This window comes from Mchenga conophoros, linkage group LG19 (genome assembly GCF_057382185.1).
Source record: "Mchenga conophoros isolate Kocher_MC1m ecotype Shallow Benthic linkage group LG19, M_conophoros_male_GT1.1, whole genome shotgun sequence".
NCBI classification, from domain to species: Eukaryota; Metazoa; Chordata; class Actinopteri; order Cichliformes; family Cichlidae; genus Mchenga; species Mchenga conophoros.
In genome coordinates, this window is record NC_140544.1 from 31,616,898 (window position 1) to 31,632,877 (window position 15,980).

The 15,980-nt window shown below is 40.0% G+C and overlaps 1 protein-coding gene across 2 annotated transcripts; it reads right to left on the reverse strand.

The window, feature by feature from the left end:
- Positions 1 to 3,410: 3,410 nt before the first annotated feature.
- spint1a (serine peptidase inhibitor, Kunitz type 1 a) lies at positions 3,411 to 14,354 on the reverse strand. Of its 2 annotated transcripts, none has more exons than XM_085257503.1 (10): positions 12,560 to 14,354; positions 11,936 to 12,093; positions 11,650 to 11,791; positions 9,084 to 9,251; positions 7,841 to 7,882; positions 7,241 to 7,369; positions 7,078 to 7,128; positions 6,787 to 6,957; positions 5,291 to 5,353; positions 3,411 to 5,099 (listed from the first exon to the last, which is right to left on the reverse strand). In XM_085257503.1, the coding sequence occupies exons 1-10, from the start codon at positions 12,966 to 12,968 to the stop codon at positions 4,915 to 4,917; spliced, it is 1,518 nt and encodes a 505-aa protein (XP_085113629.1). In that variant the 5' UTR covers positions 12,969 to 14,354; the 3' UTR covers positions 3,411 to 4,914. The 2 variants fall into 2 exon arrangements, with proteins under 2 accessions (XP_085113629.1, XP_085113628.1); XM_085257502.1 differs by having other exon boundaries at positions 3,413 to 5,099; positions 7,241 to 7,372; positions 12,560 to 14,352.
- Positions 14,355 to 15,980: the final 1,626 nt, after the last annotated feature.

Here is a 15,980-nt window from a genome sequence, read left to right on the forward strand (position 1 = left end):
AATGTCTATCGGAAATGGCGCTTATGGGTCCATGCCACCCCACTAATTGTAAGTCAGCATGGCTTAGGATGCTGATTGCATTACACCCCCTGCTATTTTACCTTTAAACAGGATTAGCAGTGTATGTCGCAGAATAACTGCTGTTTTTATGGGGTGTAGTTTACTTCGTTGTTTTAATTCACAATTGTAACTCACTAACAACAATCAAAACAGACGTAGCACAATAGCTCAAAGTAAAAAAAATTGCTTATATATAAGTCCGTCTCTCGAGTATTCAACAACAAACAAGACAGGCGTGCCTCCAGAATATTTTCATTGCGGTGGTTATGTGGAGGTGCGGCGGCACACCAAACACAGAATTTCCAGTTTTATTATGCTGTTGTCAAATATCCGTTACTTGAAAAATATGGCAAACAAGAATGAAAGAAAAATAATTATATGCCTAGTTAATTTCCTAATATTAAAGTTAAAGTTGATATCACTGAAAATAATTATAATTATTAAAATTATTATCAACATAGGACAGTCTTGGCAGACAACCCCCACCCACCCACACCCACCACCACCACCAGTGGGCCCCCCGACGGTGGTGCCCCTGAAACAAGGAGCGCATGAAGTGTACATACCCAGAAGACGTAATATTTACGAGGAGGACGCGAACGCAGCACAGGAACGCCTGTTTTTGACATGCTGTAATGCTTGGTGGGTGTCAGATGTGTTCCCACATAAAGACATCTGGACTACATAGTATATATGTTTCTTTAAACAAAATGTTGGGTCCTTTAACAATAAATAAACAAATAAATATATAAAATCATCTTTACTCCCACCCACGGAATATGTATGCAAAGCAAAAGCTTGAGAAAGACACCCCCGCCAATAACTTTTACGAGGGTCAGGTCATCTGAAATGGGGACTTCACAAAAGATGGTGTCAGTGAGTGTATTGGGTGGGTGCTAATTTATGTGCGCTATTGCTTTGCGCGACCCCCTCTCTCCTGTCCTCCTGAAAATAATGTCACCATCACCGCAGAAGGCTGGAGACAGCATGCTTTCCACTTTACAGAAGGAGTCAACACGATGGGAAAAGTCAGCTTTTACTGTCCCACACACCTTAATTAACTTAATGAACTTGACATACTCCCACCCATCTACAAAACGTGGCTGAAATTGGTTGAATTGGTGATTTTAAAGTTAAAAATTAGAAAGGCCAATATCGCCATCTGCTGGGAGCTTGTTATAAATCATTGCATCGGCTTCTAACAGTGACCAGATAACTACAAGCTACCTATGGGGCAGTGAAAACGGAATGTGTGTCATTTGTCATTTACCATTCACTCACTCTCTCTCTCTCTCTCTCTCTCTCTCACACACACACACACACACGGATTATAAAAGGAAGATGAAGATTGTTTTAATTATCTCGTTTAATGGCATGTTAATAGTCTTGCAAATAAGTGATTTCAGTATTTCAGACAGAGCAGGTAATTATAGCATGTTTCATTAAGGATGCATCCAAAGATGGTAGAATTTTAAACATTTTTAGCCAAATGACAGGCACATAAATTAGTCCTTTCTTTATATTTTGTTCCAAGAAGTCAGACTTTCACTTATTTTTTAAAGCTTTCTGATGGGCTTTCAACGTTTTTCTTTGGATGCATCCAGCAACGTACACAGCACTAGTGATGGGATTCTGGCTCTTTCTAGAAAACCGGCTCTTTTGGCTCAGCTCACTAAAAAGAGATGGTGGAAATGGTTCCAGATTTTGCTTCTTTTCTTGGTGTTACTCATTTTCTTTGCTATACCTTTCTACAGGGAGTGCAGAATTATTAGGCAAGTTGTATTTTTGAGGAATAATGTTATTATTGAACAACAACCATGTTCTCAATGAACCCAAAAAACTCATTAATATCAAAGCTGAATGTTTTTGGAAGTAGTTTTTAGTTTGTTTGTAGTTTGAGCTATTTTAGGGGGATATCTGTGTGTGCAGGTGACTATTACTGTGCATAATTATTAGGCAACTTAACAAAAAACAAATATATACCCATTTCAATGATTTATTTTTACCAGTGAAACCAATATAACATCTCCACATTCACAAATATACATTTCTGACATTCAAAAACAAAACAAAAACAAATCAGCGACCAATATAGCCACCTTTCTTTGCAAGGACACTCAAAAGCCTGCCATCCATGGATTCTGTCAGTGTTTTGATCTGTTCACCATCAACATTGCGTGCAGCAGCAACCACAGCCTCCCAGACACTGTTCAGAGAGGTGTACTGTTTTCCCTCCTTGTAAATCTCACATTTGATGATGGACCACAGGTTCTCAATGGGGTTCAGATCAGGTGAACAAGGAGGCCATGTCATTAGTTTTTCTTCTTTTATACCCTTTCTTGCAGCCACGCTGTGGAGTACTTGGACGCGTGTGATGGAGCATTGTCCTGCATGAAAATCATGTTTTTCTTGAAGGATGCAGACTTCTTCCTGTACCACTGCTTGAAGAAGGTGTCTTCCAGAAACTGGCAGTAGGACTGGGAGTTGAGCTTGACTCCATCCTCAACCCGAAAAGGCCCCACAAGCTCATCTTTGATGATACCAGCCCAAACCAGTACTCCACCTCCACCTTGCTGGCGTCTGAGTGGGACTGGAGCTCTCTGCCCTTTACCAATCCAGCCACGGGCCCATCCATCTGGCCCATCAAGACTCACTCTCATTTCATCAGTCCATAAAACCTTAGAAAAACCAGTCTTGAGATATTTCTTGGCCCAGTCTTGACGTTTCAGCTTGTGTGTCTTGTTCAGTGGTGGTCGTCTTTCAGCCTTTCTTACCTTGGCCATGTCTCTGAGTATTGCACACCTTGTGCTTTTGGGCACTCCAGTGATGTTGCAGCTCTGAAATATGGCCAAACTGGTGGCAAGTGGCATCTTGGCAGCTGCACGCTTGACTTTTCTCAGTTCATGGGCAGTTATTTGGCGCCTTGGTTTTTCCACACGCTTCTTGCGACCCTGTTGACTATTTTGAATGAAACGCTCGATTGTTCGACGATCACGCTTCAGAAGCTTTGCAATTTTGAGACTGCTGCATCCCTCTGCAAGATATCTCACTATTTTTGACTTTTCTGAGCCTGTCAAGTCCTTCTTTTGACCCATTTTGCCAAAGGAAAGGACATTGCCTAATAATTATGCACACCTGATATAGGGTGTTGATGTCATTAGACCACACCCCTTCTCATTACAGAGATGCACATCACCTAATATGCTTAATTGGTAGTAGGCTTTCGAGCCTATACAGCTTGGAGTAAGACAACATGCATGAAGAGGATGATGTGGACAAAATACTCATTTGCCTAATAATTCTGCACTCCCTGTAATGTGACGATGTTGTCGCTTGTTGTTGCCCCTGGCTCTCTTTCTCGCTCCCTCCTGCTCTGTTCCTGACATTAGCCGAAGTGGTTTGACTCATTTCAGCCTCAATCATTGCTAATGTGAGCCAAGTCGTGCAAAGTATAGACCAGACAAGTAACCAAACACAACAAAAATACATTTGCACCTAAACCCAAAACAGCAAAAGCATATTTAATGCTCTTCAAAATGTCTACAGTCTAGGCTACATTGTGATATTACTGTACAGATTTCAACAACTCAGGTACTTTTATAAGGTTTATAAACTGTATTACCTGTGACTTTTAACCACCTGAAGGTGAGACAAAAACTTATTTAACAAATAACTCCACACACAGTCACCAGGAAGTGTGTCATGCTCTCCAAGGGTGTCTTAGAAAGCTAGTGTGTATTACCACAAACACATACCTGAAGATACACACGCAGAGCCCAGATAAGCAACATGGTAAATCTATAAAAACCAATAAAAGATCCAATCATAAAGTATATTAAAAAAAAAAATCAAAAATCAAATTTATTAATCATCCCAGCTGCACATGCACAGACAGGCAGCAGCATCAGAAGTCTGAAATACTAATTTCACTAACAAAAAACCCCCAAATCAAAGCGTGCGGCACATTACACAAGACAGTGTTGCAAGAGCTGACTAAATGAAAACTGAAACGTGTTCAAGCGAGACAGCCGATGTGTTTTGCATGACAAAGATTTCTCAAATAAAAGTGAGTTAATATTTTTATTAAGGAAGAACATCACGATCCAGCAAATATGTACATTTTATGCTGAATAATTAACTGCAAGTGTATTTATTAAAGCGTGAATAAGGAATTGATAATATATGATGCTTGTTCTAAAAACAAATATTTAAAAATGATCAACCCAGAAACTTCAGGGTAAAGCGTTACCTTCTGAAATTCTAAGAATATTTATAGCATTAACTATTCATATGAAATCCATGGGAGTATGTAACAATAGTTTGTAAAACACAATACAAAGAAAATTGGACAGAGTAAAGAAGGCGGCATTAAAGCAACCGCAGTGGCAGTTATGTAATGTCAGTGGCGTTAAAACATCACTGACATTACATAACCGCCAAATTTCCCAGATTTCAGTTGTAAAAAAACAAAACAAAATCAAGAACATTACTTTGTAGAAAGAGGCCAGTTTGGGCCTGATAAGAATGTAGACTTTAATAATTTAACTGTCCACACGGAGCTATAACATAATTTAATGCAACGATGAACATGTAGAGAACCTTTTTTGGGGGGGTGGGTATGGTTAAAATTGATCATGTCCTGTGGAAATCTACTTTCAAAGAATTAAAAGTACTTTCCTATCAGCCTGCACAAACTGCTATCCAACAACTCAAAAAAAAAAAAAAAAAATCAAATGAAACCTCACATTTCATCACTGATGACGTCCAAGACATCCTTGGCTGTACATTACCTTTAAAAACATACATCTCCAACTCGCAACCTCAACCAAACACCAGCCTTTCTTTTCTCATCGATCAGATGGGTTTGGTGGTGCTATTGTAGACCAGAGCGTCTCTGCTCGGCTCCATCGTGGTGTACGTTGCATTACTGGCAGGCAGACGACGGTGCTGGGACTTCCTTCCCTTTAGGAAGTGGTACACCAGGATGGCTAGAACGATGACAATAGCCACACCCAACACGATAGCTAACGCTAAAATGGCTGTTAAAATGAATTAAAATAAGCATTACAATTACAGCATTACATTTTTGGTCATATAAGATCTGAGCTTGAAAAGAGGGTGAAGAGTAATGCTCTTGATGTAAAAGTGGTAGGATGGGTATTTAAACCTCAACGGGCAAGAAATTATTTTCCTTTGGTACAGGCATAGATAAAAATAAAGGGTAATATACCTGTTTGGCTGTCACTCTCACTGGTTTCGCTCTCTTGTCTTTCTCTTAAATATACATCATTTTCTGAAAAACAAAAAGCAGTATGTCATTAAAAAAAATAAAAAAAAGTTCCTTTAATATTAAAAACAATCTTTTAGAGGAAAGAGCAGGTGTAAAACCACTGCTGAAGTTGGAAATTGTTGGTAAACTCTTGAAATTGTAACACAAGTTAGTAAAGGAGTTCTGAAGTGTGGAGCATATAGATCCAAACCTATTTATAATACCCCAAATGCCACATAAACACTAACAAATAACTATCAATTTCAATCAATAATTCATTCATTTAAACCAGGGATGTCAGTCATTTTCAATCGTGGGCCACATACAGCCCACTTTGATCTCAGTGGGCTAGACCTGACCAGCGAAACTATGTGAAATTACAGGTAAAGTTCTGATATTTTATTGCCCTGATTGTCTTGTAATTAAAAAATATATAGTTTTCTGTAAACTTGTTCACATAAAATGTCATTTTTATTTTACTGTGAAATCGCTGTAAAAACAAACAAACAAACAAAAAAACCTCAGGGGTGTCGTTACAGGGCCAATTTTGGCCCCCGGACCATATGCTCGACACCACTGATCTAAACAGTAAAACCAAGCAACCTGTTACTCTTTAGCATGAAGCAATGATGGAAATAACTTAATATTAACTTGCAGATTTCCTTTGGCCAAACACTTTGACAGTAAAGACAGAATGAATTACATTTTACTGCTTCTCTGTATGTTAGCATCTTTTTACTAATCTGGCAACGAGCTAATATTTGTGTGTCACCGTGCGACTCGGCTATAATTCATACGGTTCATGAGTCTCATTCAGCCGTATTCAAATTATGTGCAATAATGCATGGCCCAAGGTTTCAGTATCGGTTATCATCACCTCCAGCAATAAATGCATAAACATTTTTTGGACCATATGGTAACGCCAGTTTGTCATTATACAAACAGTTCCATATTTACAGACCCAACAATCATGTAGCAGAGTTGGCATTTAGTTGTTTTCACCTGAAACAATATTTAGTTGGCCTTTTTCCTCACCAAATGATCACTAGCTAGTTGTTGGCAGCAGCTGGGCAATAATATACAGGAAGTTTATCAGGGCTTTTTATGGTCCACAAAGGCTCAACGGTGAGATAAAAGATAACGCGAGGTCCACTGTGGAGCTGGCTTCTATCTTTTGTGGGTTCGTGGTAGAATTTATTTGATAAAGAAGTTAAACCTACTGGAAAATAATTCATTTACAGTTCACCTTGTTTACAGTTCATTGTGAGAGCTGTGAACTGCTCCATCAGAACAGGTATGAAATGTCACCTCTAACAAAGGCGCCCAAACTAAACCCGAGGAAAACAAAGAACCATTTAAACTCATGTAGCATAAAAATGGCATGAATAGGAAATTGTACTATCATATATGAAGTCTGGGATTATGTGTACTATAAATATATAAAAATAAAACCCTACCTGTGACACCACGACAATAGTCTTGACAGGCCTCCTCATTCTCAAACTTGTTATCATTTCCTCCGCAGCCACCGTAGTTGAAGCGCAAACACTTCCGTTCGATGGGTTGGTAGTACCACTTAGTCATACTGTCCCTGCAGTCTCCTGGGTCAGGAGTTTCTGTGCAGTGTGCTGTGAATTTCAATAAACCACCACTAAGGTTACATAGATAATACCAGCCTGTGCTACATTTAGAAATAGCTAATTATATAACAAATAAACTCTAGAGAATGGCTTAGAAGCTCCAATCACCTTTTTTTTCATTGACTGGAATCTGCCGCAGAATCTCAAAGTTGTCTTTCACTGACGACCACACAGGAGACAACACCAGTTAGCATGACTTTCAAGAAACATTTTATCAGAGTGCTATCAAAGCCCCATTTGTCATCCCACAAGCCCATTAGTTATTGCTCACACTCGTCGCAGTTCTGCTCATCAGAGCCGTCGGTACACTGTGGTGTTGAGTCACACTCGAGTGCAGGATCCAAACAGCAACCATTAGCACAGGTGAATTGTGTCGCATTACACGGAGCACCACATTTTTCTGCTGTGACACACAAACATAAGGGAAAGTGTCATTTGTACTGCTCTATGGCCTAGATAGATATTTGCCCTAGATAACTAATTATATCCAATAGCTAATGAACCATCAGACAACTATCACCTAGAGTTGTGGTGAACTTAGCAGTCAGGCCATAAATTTACATAGTTTTGGTTGTGAGAACAGGTTTTTGTCAAATGGCCAGAAACACAGCTTCAAGGGAATTCTGATGGTGTTTCGTAATTGTGTAAATATGAAACTATGTGTCAGTACAAATACATTTGTAAAAGTAAATAAATCACTTTTACATGTTAGCCAGTCCCTCATTAGGAACCATTCAGCTTGGCATCAGAGACTGTGAGAGCAACACTGAGGTGACCAAGAAAAACATACAGAGTAGAAAAAGTAGACATGCATTTCCAGTTGTGCACATGAGGCTTCTAGTCTTTTGTTCCGCGACCATCATTTACCTACCTTGATTTTTATGAATTGGTAAACCTCTACCAGATCCTTTTACTGAAAGAAATAAAACAAAAGGAGATTATGATTAAATGAAAATGATTTGTTAATTTTTTTTTTTTTTTACCAGGGAGTAAGCTACAGAAAGTCGTTAGTATTGAGATTTTCCTCAAATAAAAAGGGGTTTGATAATCTTAAGGAGAAGAAATGTTCCTTTCTTTTAATTACAAACTATCAGTGAAGCCATAAAAAAAGAAGTAAAATCTTAAAAACAATTATTGCAGTGGAATTGAAACAAAAGTACCGGTACAGTTAATTCCCATCTTAAATTTGAGTAGATTTAAATCCAGACCGAAACAACTGTATCTGAGAATCTTGGAGAATTACACCGAGCTTTTAGATCAGGTCACTGACGTGTCCTGACGGTGACATTTCACCTCTTCAGGCAGAAAGACGACAACTTTCAGCAATAGTCTGCTATCTCAGAATCACTCAGCAGAGAGGCTGAGGAGGTATTTTGTCCCTTGGGCGATCAGACAGTATAACACCTGGGGGGATGTTTTCAATTTTTCAAATGTTTTTAAATAATCAATTAATATATTTTGTATTGTATTACTACTACTTCTATGTTTTCTGTTAATGCACCTGAGGAGACATTTACACCTACTCTGGAGAGCAGTCTTGATTTGTTGTGCAGAGATAAGTGTACATTTTCTTTACCATACAAAGGACTTTGCACTTATCCATTAGAATCGTGTTCACCGGCATTTTTTGGAACAAGCCTTGATATTGGCTTTGAAGTCTCTACTTGATTTTTCCTTTATTTAAAAAATAATAATAATAGTTCATCTTCACTTGCAGGCTCACGTGATTACCTCTCACAGCAGGAGCTATTTGGAGAATGAAACAAAGCCAAAGTCTCGCAGCTCTGGGCTCTGTGTGCTCAAAGGGCTGGATCTCTGACACAGTTCTGTCTGTGCTGATGTAACTACTCAAACGAAAGCTTAGACCTGAACCTGACACTTAGTGGCAAAAACACTTGTTTTAAATTGAAGGGAATGCTCTAAAACAGGGCTTGAAAATGTAAAAGATGTATACCAGGGCAAGCAGTTACAGTTTGTTCTCTAGATATATATATCCTCTTATAATCTGTAATGTAAACCCCTTCAGTGAATTGACACACACACATATTAATGATCTGTCAGTCATTTAAATGAAAAACAACAAACAGAAGAATAAAAGCATTGATCACAGGTACCTGAACCGTGGCAGGCCTTAACGCACTCGCCCTCAGTGAGATAGTTGTTGAGATTCTCCCTACAGCCCCCAAATAAGAACTCCTCACACTTTTCTTCGGCGCCATTGTAATGCCACCGAGGGAAAGAGCCACGACACGGTCCAGCCTTCTTCGGAGCCATACAGTGGTCTGATGGGACACAAAATAAAAAGGATTACCTTTGAATCACAGCTAACTTACTCCACCACACATTAAATTTCACTAGTAACTTCACAGCCTGTATGTGTTCACTTGAAAATATGAAACCTGTCAACAGCTTATCAAAAGGCCATTTCTTTGTGACTTTAAGAGGAAACAAATTGTGCTTTTTCTTATTTTCAGTAATATAAATGCTGCTAAGATCCTATTAAACACGGCCAGAGTTTCAAGCTATGAGCTCAGCGTGTGTGCAAGAAACCCCTGTGAGGCAAAAGGATTCAGGTTGTTCTAAACGCTCACTCTTCCCTCATGTATGTTTTATCACTCGGCTCTGGGTATGAGGACAGAAACCTCACACACCTGCTGTTCAAATATTATCTGTGTCAGGGGCAGCCAATTAAAGAAAGTTGGCTTAAAGGGCAATTAGCACCTTTCCCTTTAAGACCAAGCACTCGTGCTGATAAGTCAAACAGTGGATGAATCAAGATACTGCGCCAAGGCCCTGTGTTAAGATAAATAAGGATAATATGGGAATTTAATTCATCAAAATGACTCTAAAAGAGTCCAACTTGAAAAGTAGCTGAAAAGAAATCATAAAACAGATCCCCATTAACAAATATAAAATGATTCACTATTAGTCAATGCTTTAAATGTTAATCAGATGACTTTCTGAAGCAAATTAACAATATGACACTTGCTTTAAGTCCATAATCCAATCTGATCAATCGTATGAGACAGCTGTCCTGTCTCATACGCGATACTTTATTTGATGAGATTTTCTTTGACGTGTGCTTCCTTGTTGTCTTGAGAGCAGACAGATAATTACTTATGAAACTGCCGTCCAGACAGAAAGAGGGAGCAGAAAAAAGAAGTGGAGAACAAAAGAGCTACAGATCATGCGAATGTGGTTAATGACACAAAAGATCATAGATTCTTTTTACACTGGAAAAGGAAACGTAGCATTTGGAAGTATAAGCTGTACTTTAATTGGTAAGTTCTCGTATTATTTCTTCATTCATGAATGGCAAGAATTGTCATGCAAGAGTCGCGGCACTGACACAAAGGCAAGTCTCAGCAACAATCACACATATTCCACAGAAAGCATTCCTGAACATTATTCAGCACTAAACCTGTTAATGGGTGACTGAACCAACTGCATGGTTAGAAATCTTTTCCTGTCCTTCACTATATAATCAACCAGCAGATGCAGAACTAAGCAAAAGACAACCCCCTATAGCGCACACGTATTTTTTAAAAACAACAGATTTTAAATGACTTAATTAGTACGGACACTAACATTTACGGACACTGACTTTTTGTTTGTGCCGCCTAAGCAGAAACCAGACTGACAGGTTCTTCTGAGTTGGGGGAGGAGTGATGGTATCGGGGGAACAGTAAAAACCACACCGATTGAGACTGCTCACTTCCGTTTTCTCCAGAGAGCGTCATGTCGCCTTACTGTGGTATTTTACAACAGAAGCGACCTGGATATTACTTCCCCTCACACAAAAGGAGAATATTAAACCAGTCGCTTGTGCTCCAAAGTTCATTTTCCTGCTACCAGCCCTCCTTCCCCAGAGTCTTAGAATTGGGTGTAATCCCTTTAAAACACAAGCTTTTATCCCTCTGTGTTCATGTTGTCATGTCACTCTGTCCACAGGAATGATTCTAGCATGTTGTGACATGTCTGCCAACATGGAAGGACTTCAAGGAGCAACTGAAAACAAGCTGCTTGGAAATGTTTAATATTCCAGGGTCAGGGTGATGCAACAGAAAATTAATTAATTAAAATAAATAATCCATATATTTACAAAATTTTTTTTTTTTTGGGAAATATCTGAATTAGGACGTCTTGACCCCATTAAAGAAAATGTCAACAAATACGATACGGAGGAAAACATGACTCATTACAACTGAAACTGAACCATAGCTCCTGCCAGTCTATCAAGTAATGAAACATATCGGCCAACTCCAAGCTGAGATGTAATTTCCAGCTTCGGACTGGCAGCGCGGTATTTATGTCATGAAGACTCTGATCTACAGGGTAAGGTTCTCTCTCCATTTAAAACTTAAAAACAGATACATGGACTGACTCTTAGATATCACTTTTCTGCTTCAGCATTCAAAGTGCTTTATACAGCAGCCTCAATAACAGAAATAAGCACCTTTGTTCTACACCTAACCCTTCTATCTAACATTCCAACTGTGATCGTGCCAGAGGATACTTTGGCATACAGACTGGAGAAGTCAGGGATAGAACCACCAATCCTTCAAATAGTAGATTCCTTGCTCCACCTCGTGAGCCACAGCCACCACATAATTTAAATCCCAGTATGTTCAAATCATGCTGAAGGTTCAAACAGCATCTTTTTTCAGACTAGATACTCACGCTCAGACTGCTCAGGAGTGAGGACGAGGACCTTAACTTCGGTTGAATCCGACTGGCCGATAGTATCCGTAACAGTCAGCTGGAACCTGTATTTCCCAGATGTCAGGTTGGAAACAACCATTTGGTCTTTAAATTGGATGTCCTGTAGGGCATATAAAGACAGTGTCTCACGTTTTTTTTAGTGAAACAGCAGGTGGAATCAATACAGTTATAGCAGATATTCCTATAAATAAATGCCATCGTCTTAAAATAATGGTGGTAAACTCAGGTTTGTCACTCTCCTCACCTCATAGACAGCATATAGATATTCGGTGAGCATTTTCCACTTGTAGGACACAATCCCTTTGTCATCTCTGCTTTTCATACCATTCAGTACCAGGCTTTCATGAGGCTGGATCACCTGGCCCGGACCTCCATCGGCCACTGGACGACGGTCATCAGTATCTAGAGCGAAACCGTGAGATTGGTGGGAATCACATTTTGACCAGTTTTAACAGAAAATGTAAAAGAAATAAGCAACAAAACAAAAACAGTACAAGCAACTAAACAAGCTGAAGAGAGATGAACATGCTAACCCTTCCAGGCATGTAGGAACACGCAAAACTGAAGATTACTGCCATAGATATGAAGAACAAGATATGCTTGTTATCATTAAACAAAACAAAAAAAGGGTGAATCAAAACTAGTGGATTTAATTATCGGAGTGTGCTAACAAATTTGGCAAATTCATGACCTTTAAGCATTTAAACAGGACACCCTCATAATGTCTGTTGTGAAGTTGGGTTCCTTAGAAAAAAGAAATGTCACTACTGGATGTTCCCACAGTTATAGTCCGTATGCATGTCAGATATTCACAAAGGCATAACTAACAACACTATGACAAATATTCTTTTGTGAGTTTTGGCCTTACCTGGGTCGGGGTGATTAACATGGTACCTGCTAAAAATGTTCTTGTGGATATAACTGTCGTATCCTTTCTTCCCAACAAAGTGGCAAACGTATTTCTGTTTGTACAGGCAATCAAAGAGAAAGCAGGAGCTGATCGTGCCTCCCTCCTCTCCCTCCTCCATGAAGGCGACATTGCACCTGGAATCTTTGCAGCAGGCTTGCACGCAGTCCTTGTGTCGATACAGTTTCGGCGACGAAATAAACGTCGCTCCGTCTTTCACAGATCCGTCGGCATCGAGCACAAAGTCATCCCGACCTTTCTCGAATTGGGCCAAGCATTCCTCACCAACCTGCTGACCAGCGGTGGTTACAACAAGTAACAAGAGCAGCAGCGCACACGCACCCGATCGTCCTTTAATTAATGAATACATTATTTTAAAGAGTCCCACGATGGCAAATTGACGCAAATAAAATCCAGAAGTGAAAGTGAAATCGGTTCAATATTTAAATATAAAAACAGCCACAGTTGGGAAAACAAAAAACAACCTAAAAAGAGAGACCAGTTTAGGCCTCAAAGCTAAACAACACTTCTCCTCCTCGGCAGTCGACTCTGATTAAACTAACAACTTCCTGATATTCCACAAGACGTATCTGAGTGCTACCACACTGATCTGACGCTTTACGAGACTGAAACTCAGAAGAGATTAACCTGTTTGATGTCGGCAAAAACCACGGAGTCAACGACATAGCCCAGGTGACTCACCTGAGATACAGGAAGTGAAATTCCACTCTTGAGCCGCGCCACTCCCTTCTCTCTCCTAACAAAACAGGGACAGAGGACCGAGCGTGTGAGTGTAAAGCAGCACTGTAAACACCCGGGCGACACTCCAGTCAATCATTCAGTCCTCAACCTTTAGGGTTGATTTCAAGTTCCATTAGTAGATAATATCTAATAAAATAATATCAGTCAGCAATAAAACAACTAAACAAAACACACGTATTTATTTTAACGCTATACAAACGGCTGTTTTATTTTTAAAAATGAATTAGTAAATGAGATAAATCTAAAAATCCGTCAGATAAACCAGTCGTTGGCAACAAGAGAAAATACACATATTAAAATGAATGAATATAGAAAAAATACTATTAAATCTTCTTTCATAGTAATCAGAAATGTAAAGCGAAAACCAACAATAAGATCTTGAGAACTCTGCGTGCCACCAGTTTTAACGTGCATGCGCACTGAAGTCTCTCGATCTGCATTGAGGGGATTAACGCTATCTATCTATCTATCTATCTATCTATCTATCTATCTATCTATAAAAACACCCAGCACGCCCCTGCGGGCGGTTTATCCTTCAAGCTCGGGTCCTCTACCAGAGGCCTGGGAGCTTGAGGGTCCTGCGCAGTATCTTAGCTGTTCCCAGGACTGCGCTCTTCTGGACAGAGATCTCCGATGTTGTTCCCGGGATCTGCTGGAGCCACTCGCCTAGCTTGGGAGTCACCGCACCTAGTGCTCTGATTACCACGGGGACCACCGTTACCTTCACCCTCCACATCCTCTCGAGCTCTTCTCTGAGCCCTTGGTATTTCTCCAGCTTCTCGTGTTCCTTCTTCCTGATATTGCTGTCATTCGGAACCGCTACATCGATCACTACGGCCGTCTTCTTCTGTTTGTTGTTTTATATCTATATATATATATGTGTGTATATCTATAGATATATATATAGATAGATAGATCACCCTAATTTTTTTTTCTTGATAGTTATGAAAAGTTGTGGAGACCTCGTTGTGTTGAGATCTGGTGAGCATAGCAGCTGTCACAGCATTTGAGTGTCATTTTCACACTCATGAAAACCATTTAGTGACCTCCTCTGCCTGATGGGGGGAACTGCCACCTCTGAAGAAACCACTGCCATCAGGATAGAAACGTTTAATCGCATGATTTAAGTGATCGGGAGAACTTTGTAAAGTGAAGTGACCATGCACTCTGAGGAGACAAGTAACACCTCTCCCCGCAAAATAACACGATGATAGCATGCCCTACCTACACCACACATGAATCACTCAGTTGTGAGAATATGGAGAGGAATGATTCATCGGTTAATATCGTTTCCCACTGCATCTCTAGACTAGTGCCTGTGGCTTTTGTACCACAGACGTGCATTTATCATTGTAATAGGGTTTGTGCACTGCAACACAATATCTCCCTTTATGTAAATGTCACTGAAAGGTTTTTGCTGACAACCTAGGGGGAGGATTGCTCTTCTGTTTCTCCTCACATATTGCACTAATGCACATCAAACGTGAGCTGCTGACCACAATTTCCAAGCCTTTTTTTTTTTTTTTGAAACTGATGTCTTTACCATAGATGCAAATTAGGAATTCTTCCAAAATGGAAAAAGCTGAACAGTCTCTGTGGCTGTGAAGCTCCTCTTTCAGTGTCTAATTACTTACCCTATTTTTTTTATACTGTCACGGACCTAAAATGTTCATGAGCTTTAATCCAGAAGATGGCAGTATGGCCCCACCAAATGCTGAACAAGCTGGCTTGGGTGAGCAGTTTATTGTTTATTTCTAAAATTACTGTAAAAAAATAAACAAACAAACCAAAACATGTGTCTAGCCCTAATATGAAAAAACAAAACAAAAGGACCCATCTTTTAAATTCACAGCAGCCCCAGTTCTCTTTGTCATAGTAATACTGAGCTGATTCAGGCTGGTGACTCATTAAAATATGTGACCAGTCAGGAAGCAATGCATGAACCAGGTGTGGAGCAACAGGAAGTTGATAATCAAATTATGCAATGTAAATAATTTGGTTTAGAAATGTTGAAAGACAAAAACACTCAGAAAATTACTATCTTGTAGAAAACAAAGTTAGTGGGGTTATCTGTGAACTCTGCTGCCTAAAAGGACCCATCTTCAGCCCTACGGGTCACACGAGCTGAGGTCAAGCTTATTTGGGTGGCTGTAGCTCAGGTGGCAGAGCAGGTCAGCCACTAATCAGAAGGTCGGTGGTTTAATCCCAGGCTGCACCCTGGCTGCATGCCAAATGTCCTTGGGCAAGATACTGACCCCATGTTTGCCTACTGGTGGTGGTCAGAGGGCCCGGTGGCGCCTGTGTCCGGCAGCCTCGCCTCTGTCAGTGCGCCCCAGGGCAGCTGTGGCTACAATGTAGCTTGCTATCGCCAGTGTGTGAATGTGTGTGTGAATGGGTGGATGACTGAATGTAGTGTAAAGCGCTTTGGGGTCCTATGGACTAGAAAAGCGCTATACAAATGCAGACCATATTTATTGGCCCTGCTTTCTTTTTCTGTCACCTACAATGAGTCACCCTGATAGGCCTGAGGTGAGAAGGCCTAGCCTTTTTTTTAGACAACCCAATAGAGCAGAACCAAGTAGCCATAAGATGGGATGGATGAATTTGTTTGCTTGGAAAG

Bases quoted from the DNA above. Each gene is read 5' to 3' on its own strand.
- spint1a (XM_085257502.1), bottom strand. From the start codon at position 12,968: ATGTATTCATTAATTAAAGGACGATCGGGTGCGTGTGCGCTGCTGCTC. The intron at 11,792-11,935 runs GTGAGGAGAGTG...TATGCCCTACAG, and splicing joins ATCTATATGCTGTCTATGAG to GACATCCAATTTAAAGACCA. The intron at 6,958-7,077 runs GTGATTGGAGCT...TGAAATTCACAG, and splicing joins TCCAGTCAATGAAAAAAAAG to CACACTGCACAGAAACTCCT.